Raw genomic sequence first — 16,966 nt, 5'->3', positions numbered from 1 at the left:
CGCGCTCTCTCCGCCCGCGGCAGCGCCCAGAGCCCGCCCCGGCCGGGGCCGGACCCGGACGTCCGAGAGCGGCTCAGCTTCGCTTTCGCTTCGCTCTGCTCCGCCGGGGCGGGCTGGGCCCGGAGCCGGCGAGGAACGGGCTGTGTGTGCCCCGATCGCCGCCCCACGGAGGGACGGAGAGGGCTCCGGGCACAGGTACGGGAGGGTCGGACCGCGGCAGGCGGGAGCTTCACCCCTGCCCCTTCCCGGCGGCTCGGGGCCAGACAAGTTCATGGTCTCCCCACCCGCCCAGCTCGTGTCCCAGGGGGTCACTTAGGGGCTGGGGGGGACCACGAGCTGCAGGGAGAAGTGGACCCCCGGAGGGGCTGGAGTCTCGGGGCGGAGGACAGCGGCTTGGGGCTCCTCTGGCAAAGTCCCCTCCTCCTCGCAGACCCTCCCTAAACCATCCCTTCCCACGGACCCTCCCAAAGATCCCCCGCCCCGTAGATCCTCCCAAAGATCATCCCTCACACACATCCTCCTCCCAAAGACCATCCTGCCCCACAGACCCGCCTCCCAAAGACCATCCCTCCCCCCAAACCCTCCTCCTAAAGGCCCTCCCTCTCCACACACCCTCCTCCCAAAAGCCGCCCCTCCCCACAGTCCCTCTCTGCAGACCCTCCTCCTAGAGACCACGCCTCTCCCCAGACCTCCCAAAGCCCATCCCTCCGCAGTGACCCCTCCCCAGTCCATCCCTTCCTACAGACCTCCCCAAAGCCCATCCCTCCGCAGTGACCCCTCCCCAGTCCATCCCTTCCTACAGACCTCCCCAAAGCCCATCCCTCCGCAGTGACCCCTCCCCAGTCCATCCCTTCCTACAGACCTCCCCAAAGCCCATCCCTCCGCAGTGACCCCTCCCCAGTCCATCCCTTCCTACAGACCTCCCCAAAGCCCATCCCTCCGCAGTGACCCCTCCCCAGTCCATCCCTTCCTACAGACCTCCCCAAAGCCCATCCCTCCGCAGTGACCCCTCCCCAGTCCATCCCTTCCTACAGACCTCCCCAAAGCCCATCGATGTCGCCGCGCCTGCTCAGGGCGGTGGGCTGGGGCTCGGCGGCCGTGCTGGGACTGCTGACGGTAGTTGTCTTCGTCCTGGTCCTGATCCCGGCAAAGGATGCTGTCCTTCCTACCAGGATCAAAGTAGGTGTCCAGTGAGAACTGGGGGAGCCTGGGAATGCCACCAGCCCCTTTCTACCTAGAATTCTTCCATCAGACCTGCCTTCCTCTCAGCTTGCGAGTTTCCCCATAACCAGGCCAGCTTTTCAGGACTTAACCTCATCACGGTGGCCCTGGGCAGATCAACCTCCCCCAAACCACGGTCCTGGCTGCTTGGTAAGGATGGGAGAGAGAAGTGCACCCTTCTCTCCACAGCTGATCCATCTGCCACCACAGTCACTCTCTTGCCTGTTTTCACATATCCAGGTCACCTGCTGGGTTCACACCTCTCTTCCCTACTGCTTTCTGCTGCTAGTCTGCTAAAAAATGTCAGGTTTTGTGAGATTTGCCAAAGGCCTGGGAGCAGCTTGAGCCCTTTGGGCCATGCTCGGATGCCTCCCTGCTCTGCAATCACCCCGCTGACCTGCGCGTCCTTCCTGAGCTGTGACTCGCTGCAGTGGCGAACCCGGGGCTGTTAGAGGTGGAGCAGGGCTGCTGAAGGGAGGGCGATGTGCAGACCTCTGCTGCTCACGGTCATACAGGGGAAGCAAGAGCAGAAGCTCTCAGAAACCCCCGTGGCACTTGGTGCAGCCCCGAGCCAGCTGTGACCCGTGTCCCCTCTCCTCCTCAGTACGGTCTGGTGTTTGACGCTGGCTCCACACACACATCTCTCTACATCTACCGGTGGCCCGCGGACAAGGAGAACGACACCGGCATTGTGTCCCAGGTGGAGGCCTGCTCTGTGTCCGGTGAGTGCCGGGATCTGCCCTCCCTCTCCATGCCCAGCCTCCTGGATCGCTGTCCCAAACTCTCACAGCACTGTCACTGATCCGAGTCTTTCAGCCTGCTCTGGGCTGAAGGGAGACTGCCCTGTGAGGAATCACAGGAAAGGGTCAGGGGATCATCTGCACCTGAGGGAGCCCTACAGTCATTGAGAGGTGCAGAGGTGGGGGAGGAATTGGGCCCCCACTTAGCTCAGGTCCTGCAGCCAGTCCTGTCCAGGTGTGCATCACCTCACAGCTTGGGAAGCTGGATGTGCCCTTTGCTCCTTCTCCCCTGCCTCAGATTCCTTGGCTCTTCTTACCACATCTGTTCACACCTTGATTCATTATGTGCAGCTTTGTGTGCCCACAGGGCCTCCCCAAAGCTGTGCACAAGTCCCTTAGCAATCCGGCGTCTCCACTCAGGTGGTGCCTGACAGCTCCTGGGGCAGCAGTTTGCATTTTGGTATCTGTGCGACTCAAAACCGAGCAGGGCTGGGGCTATGGCTGGGACACCTGGGTGTGTCAGAGCAGCCCAGTGGAGCTCTCGGGGGAATGGGTGAGCACGTCCCCTGCTGTGCCGTCTCTCCGGGGTGGCGCTGGGCTCTCTCCATCACCGGTTCCCTGTGGCAGGACCTGGCATCTCCAGCTACGCAGACGACCCCGCGGGGGCTGGCGCCAGCCTGAAGCCTTGCCTGGACAGGGCCATGAAGATCGTCCCGGCCGAGCAGCAGCGGGAGACCCCCACGTACCTGGGGGCCACGGCCGGCATGCGGCTGCTGAGGTACCGGCACGGCCAGGCCGGCACCTGCCGCCCTTCCCGGCGCTCCTGCGCCGCGCCGGAGCCGGGGCCAGCACCGAGGCACACGAGCCGGGCCACAGGGCTGGGCTGCCGCCTGGCCAGGCCGTGGGGATGGGCACAGCAGCCCTGCCCGCGGTGCCGCGGGGTGTCCGGGAGAGCCGCTGGCCGTGCCCAGGGGACGCGCCCGGCCTCTGCAGTGCCAGCCTGGCAGCAGCCCCAGGGGGATGGGCCCCCTTTGCCAGAGTGGCATGAACTTTCCCAGGGCTCCAGCAGAGCCTGCAGGCAGCGGTTCTGGGGAGATTCCCAAGGCCCCGGGTGAGGGATTTGGGGTTTGCAGGAGCCACCTGCAGGCAGGGACGTGCTGGAGAGATGTCTTGGAGCAGCTCGTGGGCAGGGCACGGCAGCCTCTCAGTGCCAGCCCCGCTGCCAGAGCTGCCAGCCAGGGCCTGCAACACCTGAGGTGTTTGTGCCTTTGCTGGCAGGGAGGAGAACAGCACCAAGGCCGAGCAGGTCTTGGCCGAGGTGTCCAAGGCCATTGGGGAGTACCCTGTGGATTTCCGCGGAGCTCGGATCCTGACGGGGAGCGAGGAGGGCTCCTTTGGCTGGATCACTGTCAACTACCTGCTGGAGACACTGGTCAAGGTGCAGCTGGGGAGAGGGCAGGGGAGGGGCAGCGGGCAGAACGCCCCTGTCTGCGCTACAGCCAGCTTTCCTTATTTGCCGAGGAGGGAAGAATGGAGCTTTGGGGCACTGGTCACCCAGCCAAATGTCCCCTGAGGTCGTGGGCTGCAGATTCCACCCCATTAATGTGATTAACAGGATCTCTGTGTGCAGCTCAGCCTGGCCCTGTGCTCTCGTGTGCTGACACACGGGGGGATTCTGGGATCCCAGGGATATACATGGCAGTGGGATCAGCCTCCGGGAGACAGAGTTCCTTTCTCCCTGATCAAAGTGTCTGGATGGCAGCAGATGTGCAGCAGCCAAGAGGCCGCAGCTCAGTGCTCCATGGAAGTGTCTGTGGGTTGAGGAGGATGTGGGCAGGCAGGGGTAAAACAGGCAGCCAGGGGCATGTGGAAGGTGCCTCTGGGGCTTCTGAGCCCCAGACTCCTGGAGGGAAGGGAGTGTGAGTGTGAGTGCCTGCAGTTCAGCCTAACCCTTGCTGCGTGTTGGGCCAGTTCTCGTTTGCAGAGAAATGGGAACATCCCCAGGACGCCGAGGTTCTGGGAGCTCTGGACCTTGGCGGTGCCTCGACGCAGATCACCTTCCAGCCCGGGGTGCCAGTGGAGGACAGGAACACGTCCGTGTTCTTCCGGCTCTACAGCACCAACTACTCCCTGTACAGCCACAGCTACCTGTGCTACGGGCAGAGCCAGGCCCTGAAGATGCTGCTGGCAGCTCTGCACCAGGTGCCACGGGGCACGGGGCTACTCAGCCATCTCCCAGTGCCATGGCACATCTCCCCCTGCAACGCTGGGCGTGCCTGTGGGCAAAGAGCTGGGAATTGGCAGGGCCTTGGATTTTATCTAGGGAAGCAAAAAATTGCCTCATTTGGGTGGAAGGTGGTGGTGGTTGCCAGCCAGGGCTCCCTTCTCCCCACATCTTGACATGCAGTAGCATTTTTTGTAATTTCCCAAGGCCAGCTGTACGTGTAGTTTTTCTGCTGTCACCAGTCTCTTGGCCTTGCTCCATTTCTGCCCAGAGAGAGGTTTCCCAGCACAGTCCCTGCACAACTGCCCGGGGACAGAGCCAGAGCCCAGTGCTGTGGGAGCCAGGGGTTCTCAGGGAGCTCACAGGTGGGGTGCATCCAGCCCTCCTGGGGTGCAGGTCTTGCTTTTTGGGATGGGCTATGGGAAGGGTCTCAGTGGCATGGCAGCCCCATGAATGGCTCCATCTCTCTGCAGGCCAGCTCGAGTGCCCAGATCTCCCACCCCTGCTACCCCCAGGGGTACCAGGAGAACATCACCGTGGCAGAGCTCTATGACAGCCCCTGTGTGCGTGCGCCAAGCTCAGCCAGCCCTGGCCTTGTCCTCACGGTGACGGGGACAGGGGACCCAGCCGCGTGTGGCACGGCCGTCCAGAGACTCTTCAACTTCAGCTGCGGGGCGCAGGGGCCGTGCGGGTTCAATGGGGTCTATCAGCCCCCCGTGCGGGGACAGTTCTTCGTAAGCAGCCTCCGTCCCCGCGCCTGGGGGAGGGACAATGGGAGTTTGGGGCATAACCCCTGGAAAACTTCTGTAGGAGAGTGAGCAGTGCCAGCCCTCGGAGCTGGGTTGTGCCTGACACATGGAGACACAGGGGGTGCTGACCTGCATGCCAGGCAGCCCCAGACCTCTGCTCTCCCATCACCATTCCCTGTCTGTGTGGGCAGCATTCCCAAGCTCCCTCCCACAGGGTCACTGCCAGCACCTTGCAGTGATGGTTCCCCTTACAGGGTCCCCTGTCTAGGGGTGGGGGGCATCAGTGGCCTGAGTGCTTCACTAATCTGTCACCTTTGGTCTTGACACCCACAGGCCTTCTCAGGGTTTTATCACAGCCTTCACTTTCTGAACCTGACAGGAGGGCAGTCCCTGAGCTTGGTCAATGCCACCATCAGGAAGATATGCAACAGCAGCTGGAAACAGGTGAGATTCTGCCCAGGAGTGCATTTCACCTGGGCACTGGGCAGACTGAAGGCTCATCCACAGCCCATCCTCTGCTGTGGTCAGCTGTAGAGAGCCAGGAGGAGCACAAAGGTCTCTACACCTGGAGAGAGATGGGAGAGCAGCCTGCAGCCCCCCCGGGTCTCTTTGCTCTCCTGATCTTTGCTCCCTGCTGCACTGAGGGGCTGTTCCCCAGTGTGGGCACATCCAGCGTTGCTCTGTGTCCAGCCTCCCCCTGTTCTCCCACCTCTGCAGGTGCAGGAGTTGTTCCCCACAGCGAGCAGGACCCAGATCCGTGATGCCTGCACAGCCAGCTCCTACACCCTCACCCTCCTCCTGCAGGGCTACAAATTCAACATCACGACATGGCCTAACATCCACTTCATCCAGCAGGTAGGAGAGTGTCCAGCAGCCCCCATGGCACTTTGTGCCATGAAGTGCCTTGTGCTCACCCTGCTGCTGCTGGGGACGGGGAATAGCAGGGCAGCACAGCCCCACTGCCCATACCCAGGGCAGCTCTGGAGCTACACTCACGCAGCTGCTGGCACATCTGGCCTGGCACTTTTTGCTCTCCCCCAGTTTATGTCACTGCTGGGGCCTCTGCAGCCCAAGGTGGGCACAGAAATGGTGGCTGTGGAGCAGGACCTGGGGGTGCAGGCTCTTCTCTAGTTTGCCTGGTACTTTGCAGCCTTTCCCATCCCTCTTCCCTGTCTGTCTGCACAGGTTGCTAACATAGATGTGGGCTGGACTCTGGGTTACATGCTCAATCTCACCAACATGATCCCCTCAGAGCCTCCCACGGCAGTCACAGAGCTCCCGAGAAGCATCTGGATAGCAGCCACAGTTCTGCTGGCCATCATGCTCATCCTCACCTTCTGCCTGCTCACAGCCACGTGCTGCCAGAGAAACTCCTCGGGCTACGAGCAGCTGTAGCAGCACTGCCTCCAGAGGCTGCCAGGCCACGAGTCCGGCTGCCACACTCTGCAAGGAGCTGCTTCCCGAGAATCACCCCTGTGTGCCCAGAGGCCATGAACTTGTCCTGAGGGGCTCTGAGTCCTGGCCTGGTGAGCTGGAACTGTCACAGCTGTAAAACACCCTCCTCATAGCTGTGTGCTCTCTGGTTCTCCTTTCCCTGTGCTGCTGGTTGGAGATGCTCCAGGAAGGACGGCTTGGCCATGTGAGGCAGGGGCTCAGCGCGGGGGCCTGGGGACCACCCTGCTGTGGGGTGGCTGGAGAAGGGGACTGGGGGGTGTGTGGCAGCAGTGGGACTGTCACAGGGCTGGTTTCAGCCCACAGCAGAAACCCTGGGTGGGACACAGGTGGGACACACACATCCTGCCCCATCCCAGGGCCAGGGTCTGCATCTCCCGTGGCCAGTGCCAGCCCCAGGGGCCGTGACTTTGGGGGTGTTGGGGACACTGGCCTGGTAGACAGGGCTCTGCCTAGGACTGGGAAGCCCTGTGAGGGGGGTGGCACAGTTCCCTCCTCTCCTGCATGAGGTTCCTCTCCAGTCCACCTGTACCCCACCTATCTGCCCCATGCCTGGCAGACAGCTCATCCTCCCTTGACAACACAGGGTGACTTGGGAACACTGCTGGGACATGGCAGAGGCAACTCCCAGGGCTCCCCATACATTTTTGGGGAGTCACACTGGCAACTAAGTGATGGGTGAGTTGAGACACCTCCTCAGAGAAGGAAAAGGCCTGTCCTTGTGCCCTGTGGGCTCCACTGCAAGGTCCAGCAGACACCTCAGTGTCTGCAGAGACATCTCCCATAGATTCATTGCCTCCCCTGAGTCTCCGTCATCACCAGCCCTTGGGAGACAGAAGTAATAAAATCACAATGATTTGGGACCAGAGTAGCAGGCATTTCCCCATGTGCTGCCTTTTATAATGTTTATTTGGATGACGAGAGCTGTGAGGTGCCCAGCATTCCACAGGGACACCAAAGGTCTGCTCCTCACTGTGGGAACGCAAACAACAACATGAATCATCCACAGAGCAGCTAAAAAACGAGCAGAACCAAAGGCAAAGGCTGTGGGCAGGACCCAGCTCAGCCACGTGCAGGGCAGGACTCACAGCCTGCTGGAGCCTCATCCTGACACCCATGGGGTCCAGGCCTTCTGCTGGTGGGACAGTGCTGTCTCCAGGAAGGCACTGAGGAACATCAATCCCTTTATTCCAGGTGAAAAGGAAGAGGATGAGATGAGTGGTGAGGTGTGATGATCAGATGATGTGACATGCCGTAACACGGTGATGAGATGAGGAGATGGACTCTCTGGAGGGGCATGGACCACACTTCTGACTGTGGGTGCTCAGTTTTCTTTCTCCAAGACCATCTCCGCATAAGCCCCAGCCACAGACCCTCCACAGGGCCAGCTGGGGTCCCAGAGAGCATCCTTCAGGCTGGCAGACCTGGCAGGGACCCGCCTGGCTCTTGGTGACCGTGCTCAGAGCTGGCATTCCACGGAGCACCCTGTCCCCAGGTGCCTGCACTGTGCCCCACCAGGCTGGTGCTGGGGCACTGTCCCATGGCCAGGCTGGCCCTCCACAGCCCCAGGGCCAGCTGGTGGGATGGAGCCATGTCTGTAACACGCAGAGCAGTGACAGGAGGCACACAGGCTTGGCTGAGGCTTCTGCAGGCTGATCCCATTGTGTCTCCATGGGAGTGGAGCTCCTCTGGAAACTTCAGAGAGTGCTTGTCTGCATGTTGGGGGCCAGGCCCGTGGAAAAGCAGACCCCAGTTTTTGGAGCTGTAGAGGTGACTGTGCTCAGCAGCACAGACCCAGCTCTGGGCTCCAGCTCCGCAGGCAGGAGCTCCAGCACAGGGACTCCAGCACGGCCCTGCAGCCCCAGCCTGTCCCTGCTGGGCTCCCAAACGGCCAGGCTCCTACACCCACAGCTGCAGGAGCAGGGCAGCGAGCCCCAAGACGAGAGTGAGGATGATGAAGGTGATGGCTGCAGCCCACAGGGAAGACCTGTGGCCCTTCAGCCTGGCTGGAGCCTCGGCCGGGACCATGTTGGTGAGGTTCAGCATGTACCCCAGCGTCCAGCCCACGTCGGCGCCCCCCACCTGCCCCGGAGAGAGGGGACGGGGTTAGCCCTGCCAGAGAGCCACTGCTGCCACGGGGCCACCCAGCCGCTCCTGCTCTGCCCACACGGCGTGCAGCAGCTGTGCCCACAGCTGCATGGGGGCAGGCAGGGCTCTCTGCACCGCTGCTCCCCAGCACCTTTGCTCTCTGTGCCCGGATCTCCCACCCCTGCTACCCCCACACAGGGTCTGGTGGGGCTGGTTCTCCCCAGCACCCCCACACAGGGGCTGGCTCTCCCCAGCACCCCAAAACGGGGGCTGGCTCACCCTCAGCACCCCAGTGTGGGAGCTGGCTCTCCCCAGCACCCCCACATAGGGTCTGGCTCGCCCAAGCACCCCAGCATGGGGCTGGTTTTCCCCCAGCACCCCAGCATGGGGCTTGTTCTCCCCCAGGACCCCAATATGGGGCTGGTTCTCCTCCGGGACTGCCTCTGCTCCCCCTCACGGGCTGGGAGCACTGCCCACCTTCATCTGGAAGAAGATATTGTTCCAGCTGGTCTCGTTGAACTTGTAGGCGTCGAGGAGGAGTGTGAGGATGTAGTTGGCGTTGGCACAGTATTTCGGCAGTCGCTTGGGATTCTCTTTAGGGTAGCTGGAAGAGAGCTGGGATGGGGAATGTTTGGAGATGAAGGGGAGTTATTGACAGGCCATTTCAGTGCAGAGGCAAAGCCCTGAAATGTGCTGCATGAGCAGCAGTGCCTCCACAGTCACCAACATCCAGGAAAAGACTCCTGGGCCGGGCAGTGATTTTGAACCTCTCTTTGCAGGGCAACTCCTTTGGGGAGGATTTACACTCCACATGGAAACAGAGGTACATATTGTAGCTTACTGTAGCTCCTCCTGCCCCAGATTCTCCCATCTCAGCCTCTTCATGCAAGGGGCTCCTGCTCTCTGCCCCATGGTAGTGCTGGCACATTTCTGGGCTTATCCACCCCCATTTATTGCCCAGAGGAGCTGTGGCTGCTCCATCCCTGGAAGTGTTCAAGGCCAGATTGGATGGGCTTAGAGCAACCTGGTCCAGAGGAAGGTGTCCCTGCCCATGTCAGGGATGTGGAACAACATGAGCCTTCCCAACCAAACCAGTCCGGAATTCCATGATTCCAAGATTTGACTTGTCTCCAGCATGGTGCCAGCAGCTGGCTCTGCTCTCACCATCCTCCCTGGCATCCCCATCCCCACCTCCATCCCCATCCCCACCTCCAACCCCAGCTGCTTGCTGCCCTTGCCTGCCCTATCTGCCCTTTTCCCAAGGGTGAATGAGCAAGGAGTGGTCCCAGCTCCACCCAGAGCTCAGAGGTGGCTCTGCTGTGTAGGACACAGCTCAGAGCCAGAGAGCCTTGCCCTGGAGGGGTCCGCACTCCCTCCCCCCACCCCAGGACCCCTTTGCTTCTGAATGTTCCACACGGCCTCCATCCTGAGGAACGTACATCCTCCCAGCTCCTTGTGCAGAGCTCCTCGATGGCCTCTCTGACCACGGCCAGCGGCTGCCCCTCTGTCAGGTTCAGGAACTTGAAGTTATAGTAGAAGGCAGAGAAGGCCTGCAAGGCGAGAGACAGAAGCACTGGTGAGCTGCAGCAGGGCACCCCGGCAGCTGCAGCAGCAGGAGTGGGGTTTTCCTTCATGGGGTTTGTTCCACCCCAGGTAGTCCTGGGGCATTGCTGTCCCTGTCCCCATCCCAGCAGGTGATGGGCTGGGGGTTGGTGCCTGCTGGTGACAGCAGCACAGCCAGCACAGCCAGAGCCTTGCCTGAAGCCGCTGTCTCAATTCTTATCGACAAACCCTGTTTTGTTAACAAATCCATGGCAGTGTCCAAGGCCAGGTCAGACAGGGCTTGGAGCACCCTGGGATAGTGGGACGTGTCCCTGCCCATGGCAGGGGGGCTCAGGACGGGCTTGAAGTTCCCTTCCAACCCAAACCAGTCTGGGATTCGATGATTCTCTGCATGTCCCGTTTGGAGATGTGGCTGGAAAACCATCCAGCAGCGATCCCCAGTGTGCCCTCAGGCAGTGGTGCTCGGGGAGCCTCTTGCCCTGTTCCCTGCAGGGAGGTGACAATGCCACGGGGCAGCAGGGACAGCCCAGCCCGGGGGACGCCTTTCGAGGAGGTGGGAGGACGGATTTGCCTTACAATGAACTGCCCCCGGAGCGGGGGCTGGTAGACGCCGTCAAAGGCGCAGTCCTGGCTCTGGCCACACGCCGAGAAGTTGAAGAGCTTCCTGAGGGCTGCCAGGCAGCCGCTGGCGTTGCCCCTGCCCTCCAGGGTGACGGTGCTGTGGGCCCGGGGCAGGCGCGGGTCGCTGCCGTCCGTGCAGGGGCTGGCGCGGAAGGAGGACAGCGACACGGTCTCCTTGTAGCCCTTTGGGTAGCAGGGGTGATGGACTTGTGTGCTGGGGGACGACTCCTAGGACAGCAAAATGCAGCTGCAGCTCCTCCGGAGCCTCCTGCCTGCGTGTGGACACACCCAGCATCTCCCCAAAGCCCAGCACCGGCATTCCCAATTCCTCTGCAGGGAAAGGCCCTCCTGCCCTTCAGTCCTGGACTTGTTGGCTGTCCCAGCGTGAACCCAGCACTAATTCTCACTCTGCTTTATCTCATTCCCTCTCCCACAGAGGCCCAGTTTCAAGGACCCAGCATGTCTCTGCTCTGCCCAGAAGGATCATTTCTGGGGACATGTAAAGCCCTCTCTAGCTTTAGAGAGCCTAAAACTAAAACCAGCTAAAACCTCTAAAACCAGCTCTAGCTCTGGTTCTAGCTCCAACTCCCTCCAGGGTCACAATGTCAGACTTTCCTGGCCATATAGCAAGGGCAAACCCTTCTGGCTCACCAAGGCTGCTCTGCTGGTGAGGTGCAGCTCCATGAAGATGCTCTTCACCTCTGACCTTCCCAAAAGTGGCCTGAGAAAGGTCTTCAGCTCATGTTTCTCAGGTTGAGAAGAGTAGCTAAGGTTTAGGGGAGCTGTAGGTTCCCTGTGACAACCCTCTTGTTAAGGCATGATCAACTAGAGCAGGCTGCTCAGAGCCTCGACCCATCAAGTTCTGAGGATCTCCAGAGACAACGACTCTACAGCATTTCTGGGTCGTATTCCGATATCTGATCATTCCTATTGGGGAAAACTTTTCCCCTTTGTCTGGTTGGAAGCTCAGATGTTCCATCTTGTGCCCCTTGCCTCTTGTCCTGGCACTCTGCACCTCTGAGAAGAGCCTGGTCCTGCATTTCTGCACACCCCATGTGAAGCCAGAAGATCCCAAACTGCCCCTTTTGACATTTTTCCCAACCCTGGAAATGTCCAAGGCCAGGTTGGACGGGGCTTGGAGCAGCCTGGGATAGTGGAAGGTGTCCCTGCCCATGGTAGGGGGTGGAACAAGATGATTTTTAAAGTCCCTTCCAACCCAAACCAGTCTGGGATTCCATTATACCCATGGTCCTCTCCACATTTGACCAGCCATGCTCCAAGGAGTCCTTGCTCTCAGTCCTTGCTGATGCCTCTCCAGAAGAGCCCTGCCTGTCCTTACTTTATGCATTAACAGATGTGTGGTTGGCATTGTGACACCACAGGCCTCAGCAGCCTCTCACCACAATTAATTCCTTCGCCAGCCGCTGCAGCATCTCGTTCTGCCCGTAGCAGAGGTAGCTGTGAGTGTAGATGTTGTATCTGTACCCGTACAGGGTGAACTCAGAGGCTTCATTCTGGCTCAGTACTGAACCTTCGGGCATAAAGGTGATTTGAGTGGATGCTCCTCCAAGATCCAGTGCCCCAAAAATGTTGGCTGTCTCCGGATGAAGCCACGTGTGTGCTTTGGGAGAGTACTGCCAACGAGAGCCAGGAGAGGAAGAGGGTTAGCACAGAATTCCCTAAGCAGAATTCTCATCCCACGGAAGGCAACAGGATTTTGGTATTAAATTCAATGGGCCTCTGCATGTGGGCCCCCCTACCCTCCCTGTCCAGGCAGCTGGGATATTTATCAGAGCCAGGCAGAGATGGAACTCCCAGGTGGTCAGCAGGGGCTGGCTGACACTCTCAGGTGGTCAGCAGGGGCTGGCACTCTCAGGTGGTCAGCAGGGGCTGGCTGACACTCTCAGGTGGTCAGCAGGGGCGGACACTCTCAGGTGGTCAGCAGGGGCTGGCTGACACTCTCAGGGGGTCAGCAGGGGCTGGCTGACACTCCCAGGTGGTCAGCAGGGGCTGGCACTCTCAGGTGGTCAGCAGGGGCTGGCACTCTCAGGTGGTCAGCAGGGGCTGGCTGACACTCTCAGGGGGTCAGCAGGGGCTGGCTGACACTCTCAGGTGGTCAGCAGGGGCTGGCTGACACTCTCAGGTGGTCAGTAGGGGCTGACACTCTCAGGTGGTCAGCAGGGGCTGGCACTCTCAGGGGGTCAGCAGGTGCTGATGTGCTGTGGGCTCACCTGGCTCTGAGTCACCACCCCCAGGCCAACGTGCTGGTGGCAACTGGCTTGGGGACTTGCCCTTCCCGAGGAGGCTGCAGGGGTCCTGGTGCAGGAGGAAGGATTTCTATCCAAGAATCCTCCAACAGCCCCCACAGGAGCCCGACACTGCCAGCAGCACACCGAGCTGTGTCAGGGCTGGGACAGAGCTTTGGTCTGAGCTGCCTTCGGCTGGAGTCTCCCAGCACTGCAGGGAGATGGAGCTTCCCAGGCAGGGAGACAGAGCCCAGCTGTGCTGCACTCACCTCCCAGATCCTGAGACCCTCTGAGCACTTGGTGTGGAGATTGCCCTGAGCTCTCAACAGACACCCTCATTCCTGAGCTCTCCCTTCTCACTCACTGTGGGCAAACCAGAGGATGCGTCTCCTTCCCTTGGATCATTCCCAAAAGCCACTAACCCTGACCTCTCCTGCACTGAGAAAGCTTGAGGAAAATCAGAAAAGCTGTATAGCAAAGGGTGTTCCACCCTTCTCCCACCTTGGTGAAGGAGTCCAGCAGGTAGTTGATGGTGATCCAGCCATAGGCCCCCTCTTCCTCTCCTGTAAGGATCCGGGCCCCTTTGAAAGCCACAGGGTACTCCTGCATGGTTTCAGTGACCTCAGCCAGGATTTGCTCTGTTGCTGAGCTGTTCTGTTCCCTAGGAAGGATGCAAAGGACAGGACACATACCCAACTACAACAGAGGAAACACAAAGAAAGTCTGGTTCTCTCCCAGTTCCACACACTCCCAGTTTTTGCAACAAGCAGTCTGTCTGAAAGGGTTTCCTGCCACATGGCTTGTCTGAGCTGCTTATCTGCTCATCTTAGGTAAATTGCAGCTGTCTCAGCTTGGTATTGCCAATCTAGGAGCAACAGCAATCCCTCCCCCGCAGTGCAGCTTGATCCCAGTCACCCAGAGCCTTCCCAGGCCACCCTTCCCTGCCTGAGTGCTGGAAGCTGGAGAGGGTTGTGCTGCAGGACCTGGGTTTGAACATTACCCCCTGGCTGTCTCCAAGACAGGGCTGGTTGCTGACCTCCAGGGTTTTTCAGGAAGGTTCCAGGCTGGGTTCAGACCTCTCAGTGGGGAAGATGCCTCAGGGCTGTTCTTGCTCTCTGAAGTGAGCAACCTTCAGGCTATGGCCCAGCTCCTTCCTAGGTCTGATTGCCAGGGCACAGAAATAACGAGAGCTATCTGCAGCCATAAAACCAAGAGCCATGAAATGAAGGCTGCCATTTGAAGAGAGCTAATACAGGCTGGTGAAAGGTGAGGGCCTGCAGCACTTTGTCTCCTCCTACCTCTGCCCCACCAGCACCCATCCACCTGGGCAGGTGGCACATCAGCTGGCATCCCAACCCCCTTGTTATTAAGGAATAATGAAGAACAAACAAAGCTGTGAAAAACATTTCTTGCTTAGAACTGGGCATACAGCACCATCCTGGGATGTCCTAACAGACAATGCTCAGGACAGTTCAGCCCTCCCTGTGTCTCTAAGCTGCCTTTTCCCCCTCTCCTCCCTCCCCCAGCTGTTTGCTCGTGGCAGTGTGGGAGCTGGGGTCCTGGTCCTGTGCAGGAACTGTCCTGGCAGTGGCTGTTTGCAGCTCTGTCACTGCTGTCACCCCCTGCCCCCAGCAGTACCTCAGTAGCCTCATGCCAGCCGTTGCTCCAAGATAAGCTGGGACATCCCTCTGCTTCTCAGCAGGAATAACCTCCAGGGCTTTATCCAAGCACTCCCTTAGGGAATTGCCAGCTTCAGGGGGATTATTGGCATAGCTTGATATGCCTTGCCCTGAAAAAGAGTCAGGATGGGACAGGCTGATGGGAATGGCTTGGCTCAGGGTTGTAGGAACAAGAGGGCACGGGGCAGTGAGGGCTGTCACCTCTTAGCAACAAAGGTACTTCTCCAGGGTCCCCTGAGACCTGACTGACTCACACGCCCGTGTCCCCATGCTTTCAGCAGTGTCCCCAGTCACTATAGGTGACACCTTCTCCAGCCAGGACAGCAGCTAGGGGCACTCCAAGGTGGAGGAACAGAAACTGATTCACCGTTGATGCGCTTCAATCCCCCCCAGTGCATGGGCACCACACAGTGCTGAGGGCCCTGGGGCTCAGGGACCCCCCAGCCACAGCCACAGCTCCCCTGTGCCCACAGTGCCAGCCCGAGGGACAGGGCTGTCCAGCCAGGTCACCCTACCCACCACTGGGACAGGGCAGGACAGAGCCCATGGCAGGGGGATACTGACCGTGGACATCACAGGACAAGGTCTGGCTGACCACTCCAGTGTCATTCTCCTTGTCTGAATCCCACTCGTACACAAACAGAGAGGTGTGGGATGAGCCCGCATCAAACACCATCCCATACTGCAAGGGAAACCAACACAGAATCAAGGTGGGGGAGCAGCAGCCTGGCCCTGGCCCCACTGTGGCCCTGCCAGGGCAGTGGGACCAAAAGATTCCCCCAAAGCCATGTCTGAGGCACAAAAGCCATCAGCTGTGCTGTGGCAGAGCAGAGCGGTGGCCTCAGCCCCCCACAGTGACTAAGGGACTGTCATTCCCTCTCCTGAGGTCTGTGCTGCAATGCCAACTTACACAAACATTTCCTGGTGTTTCCTCATGCTGTTTATTTTCTTTCATGGTCACATACCTTTTGTGTCTGCACTGGCCCCACCTTGGGGCCACCATCTCTCGTGCTCCCTGCTACCCGGCGGCTGCAGCCAGCCCGGGCAGGCGCGGCAGGGCCTCTCCAGGAGCACTCAGCCACCTGCCTCTGCCCCATAAAGCCTTCCCCTCAGCCAAAGCCCTGCCCGCCCTCTCCAGCTTCCAGATGCCGTGCCCAGGGCACGACGGGATGTTTGTGCCATGGTGTGGGGGTAGGGACTGGGGGGAGCTGGCAGGAACAAAGGCCACACGGAGGTGCCCTGGCAGGGCACAGGGAGCATCTGCCCCAAGGTAATCACCAAACCTGGCACAGCACAGTGGGGATAAGTCCCAGAGGAGCCTTCCCCTCTGACTTCCTTCTGCCTGCACCTCGAAGTGGGGACAAAACACCCACCCTGCTACTGCCAGGCAGGTCCTGACCCCATTGCCCCTCCCAGCCCCACGGAGCAGCTGCTGGCTCGGAGCACCTGCCCAAGGTGACTGGGCTCACCACAGGGCTCAGGGACCTTCTCTGGGCTCACCTTGACCGTGGGTGGCAGTGTCACATCTTCAACCCTCACCAGGCTGAGAACCAGGGCGATGATGGAGAGTGCCACCAGCGCCCCGATGATGGCACTGGTGAAGGACTTCTTCCTGGCCAGCATTGGGGGGAAGGCTCCTGAAAACCCAAACATGGGAGAAGTTTGGCTGGACACCTGGGAACAACGGTGTCAATGAGAGCCGCAAGGAGATCTGCTCTGAGAGCTGACCCTGTCTCAAGCCGTGCCACTCAGAAATCCTGGTGAAAAATTAGATCTTTTTCTGGGAAAAGCAGTATTAGGATAAAATACAGGGAGCTGGAGGAAAGAGGGGCTGGTTGCCCCGCAGCCTGGCAGAGCCATGATGGGATCACAACAATCTCCCAGCTCCCATACCCCGGTCTGGGAGGGATGAGAGGAACCCTGCACAGAAGAGAGGAGAGCACGGGGAGCTGCAGAGCCCTCAGCTGAGGCAGCGCAGCTGGGCAGAGAGGCTGTTTCACAGGCTGGGAAGGGCAGCTCACCTGCCTGCACCCCTGAAGCACCGCCCCAGCTCACCAGGCCGTGCCCTGTGCTGTCCCTCGGGGTCCCTCTGTGCTCCTCCAGTGCAGCAGCACAGCTTGGACTTGCTTTTTATGTCCTCTGGAAGTGGATACTGCTGGAAAATCTTCCCCCCATTATTTTCTCTGAGGGCTCATCAGCCTTAGGTGAAACTCTTGAATATCTGTTCTCCTGTTTGTCTTGCAGGTGTATATTCATGGCCCCTTCTCTTCAGCCAATTAGTTCCTCTTCCTCCTCATTTGAATGGAATCCTATGAAGGACACATCACTGCATTTAACCCTTGTCCCTCTGCTTCTCTGGGCTGTCACACCCCCTGTTTCTGTT

The 16,966-nt window shown here is 59.7% G+C and overlaps 2 protein-coding genes across 5 annotated transcripts; one reads left to right on the top strand and one right to left on the bottom strand.

Moving 5' to 3' along the window:
* Positions 1-63: 63 nt before the first annotated feature.
* Positions 64-6,501, top strand: LOC137486390 (ectonucleoside triphosphate diphosphohydrolase 8-like). Of its 2 annotated transcripts, none has more exons than XM_068211693.1 (10): positions 64-195; positions 1,018-1,179; positions 1,826-1,943; positions 2,589-2,739; positions 3,240-3,399; positions 3,933-4,163; positions 4,659-4,919; positions 5,268-5,378; positions 5,652-5,789; positions 6,120-6,501. In XM_068211693.1, the coding sequence occupies exons 2-10, from the start codon at positions 1,054-1,056 to the stop codon at positions 6,327-6,329; spliced, it is 1,506 nt and encodes a 501-aa protein (XP_068067794.1). In that variant the 5' UTR covers positions 64-195; positions 1,018-1,053; the 3' UTR covers positions 6,330-6,501. The 2 variants fall into 2 exon arrangements, with proteins under 2 accessions (XP_068067794.1, XP_068067793.1); XM_068211692.1 differs by having other exon boundaries at positions 70-195; positions 1,035-1,179.
* A 1,711-nt stretch (positions 6,502-8,212) lies between these two features.
* On the bottom strand, positions 8,213-16,966 carry LOC137486377 (ectonucleoside triphosphate diphosphohydrolase 8-like). Of its 3 annotated transcripts, none has more exons than XM_068211647.1 (10): positions 16,605-16,966; positions 16,084-16,220; positions 15,148-15,265; positions 14,543-14,693; positions 13,406-13,565; positions 12,059-12,292; positions 10,614-10,886; positions 9,914-10,024; positions 8,952-9,089; positions 8,213-8,468 (listed from the first exon to the last, which is right to left on the bottom strand). In XM_068211647.1, the coding sequence occupies exons 2-10, from the start codon at positions 16,204-16,206 to the stop codon at positions 8,286-8,288; spliced, it is 1,491 nt and encodes a 496-aa protein (XP_068067748.1). In that variant the 5' UTR covers positions 16,207-16,220; positions 16,605-16,966; the 3' UTR covers positions 8,213-8,285. The 3 variants fall into 3 exon arrangements, with proteins under 3 accessions (XP_068067748.1, XP_068067749.1, XP_068067747.1); XM_068211648.1 differs by having other exon boundaries at positions 16,639-16,966; XM_068211646.1 differs by lacking the exon at positions 16,605-16,966 and having other exon boundaries at positions 8,214-8,468; positions 16,084-16,535.

This window comes from Anomalospiza imberbis, chromosome 21, assembly GCF_031753505.1.
Source record: "Anomalospiza imberbis isolate Cuckoo-Finch-1a 21T00152 chromosome 21, ASM3175350v1, whole genome shotgun sequence".
In the NCBI taxonomy this organism is placed as follows: Eukaryota; Metazoa; Chordata; class Aves; order Passeriformes; family Viduidae; genus Anomalospiza; species Anomalospiza imberbis.
Note: the sequence above shows the minus strand (reverse complement) of the source record. Positions and strands in the feature narration are given on the sequence as shown.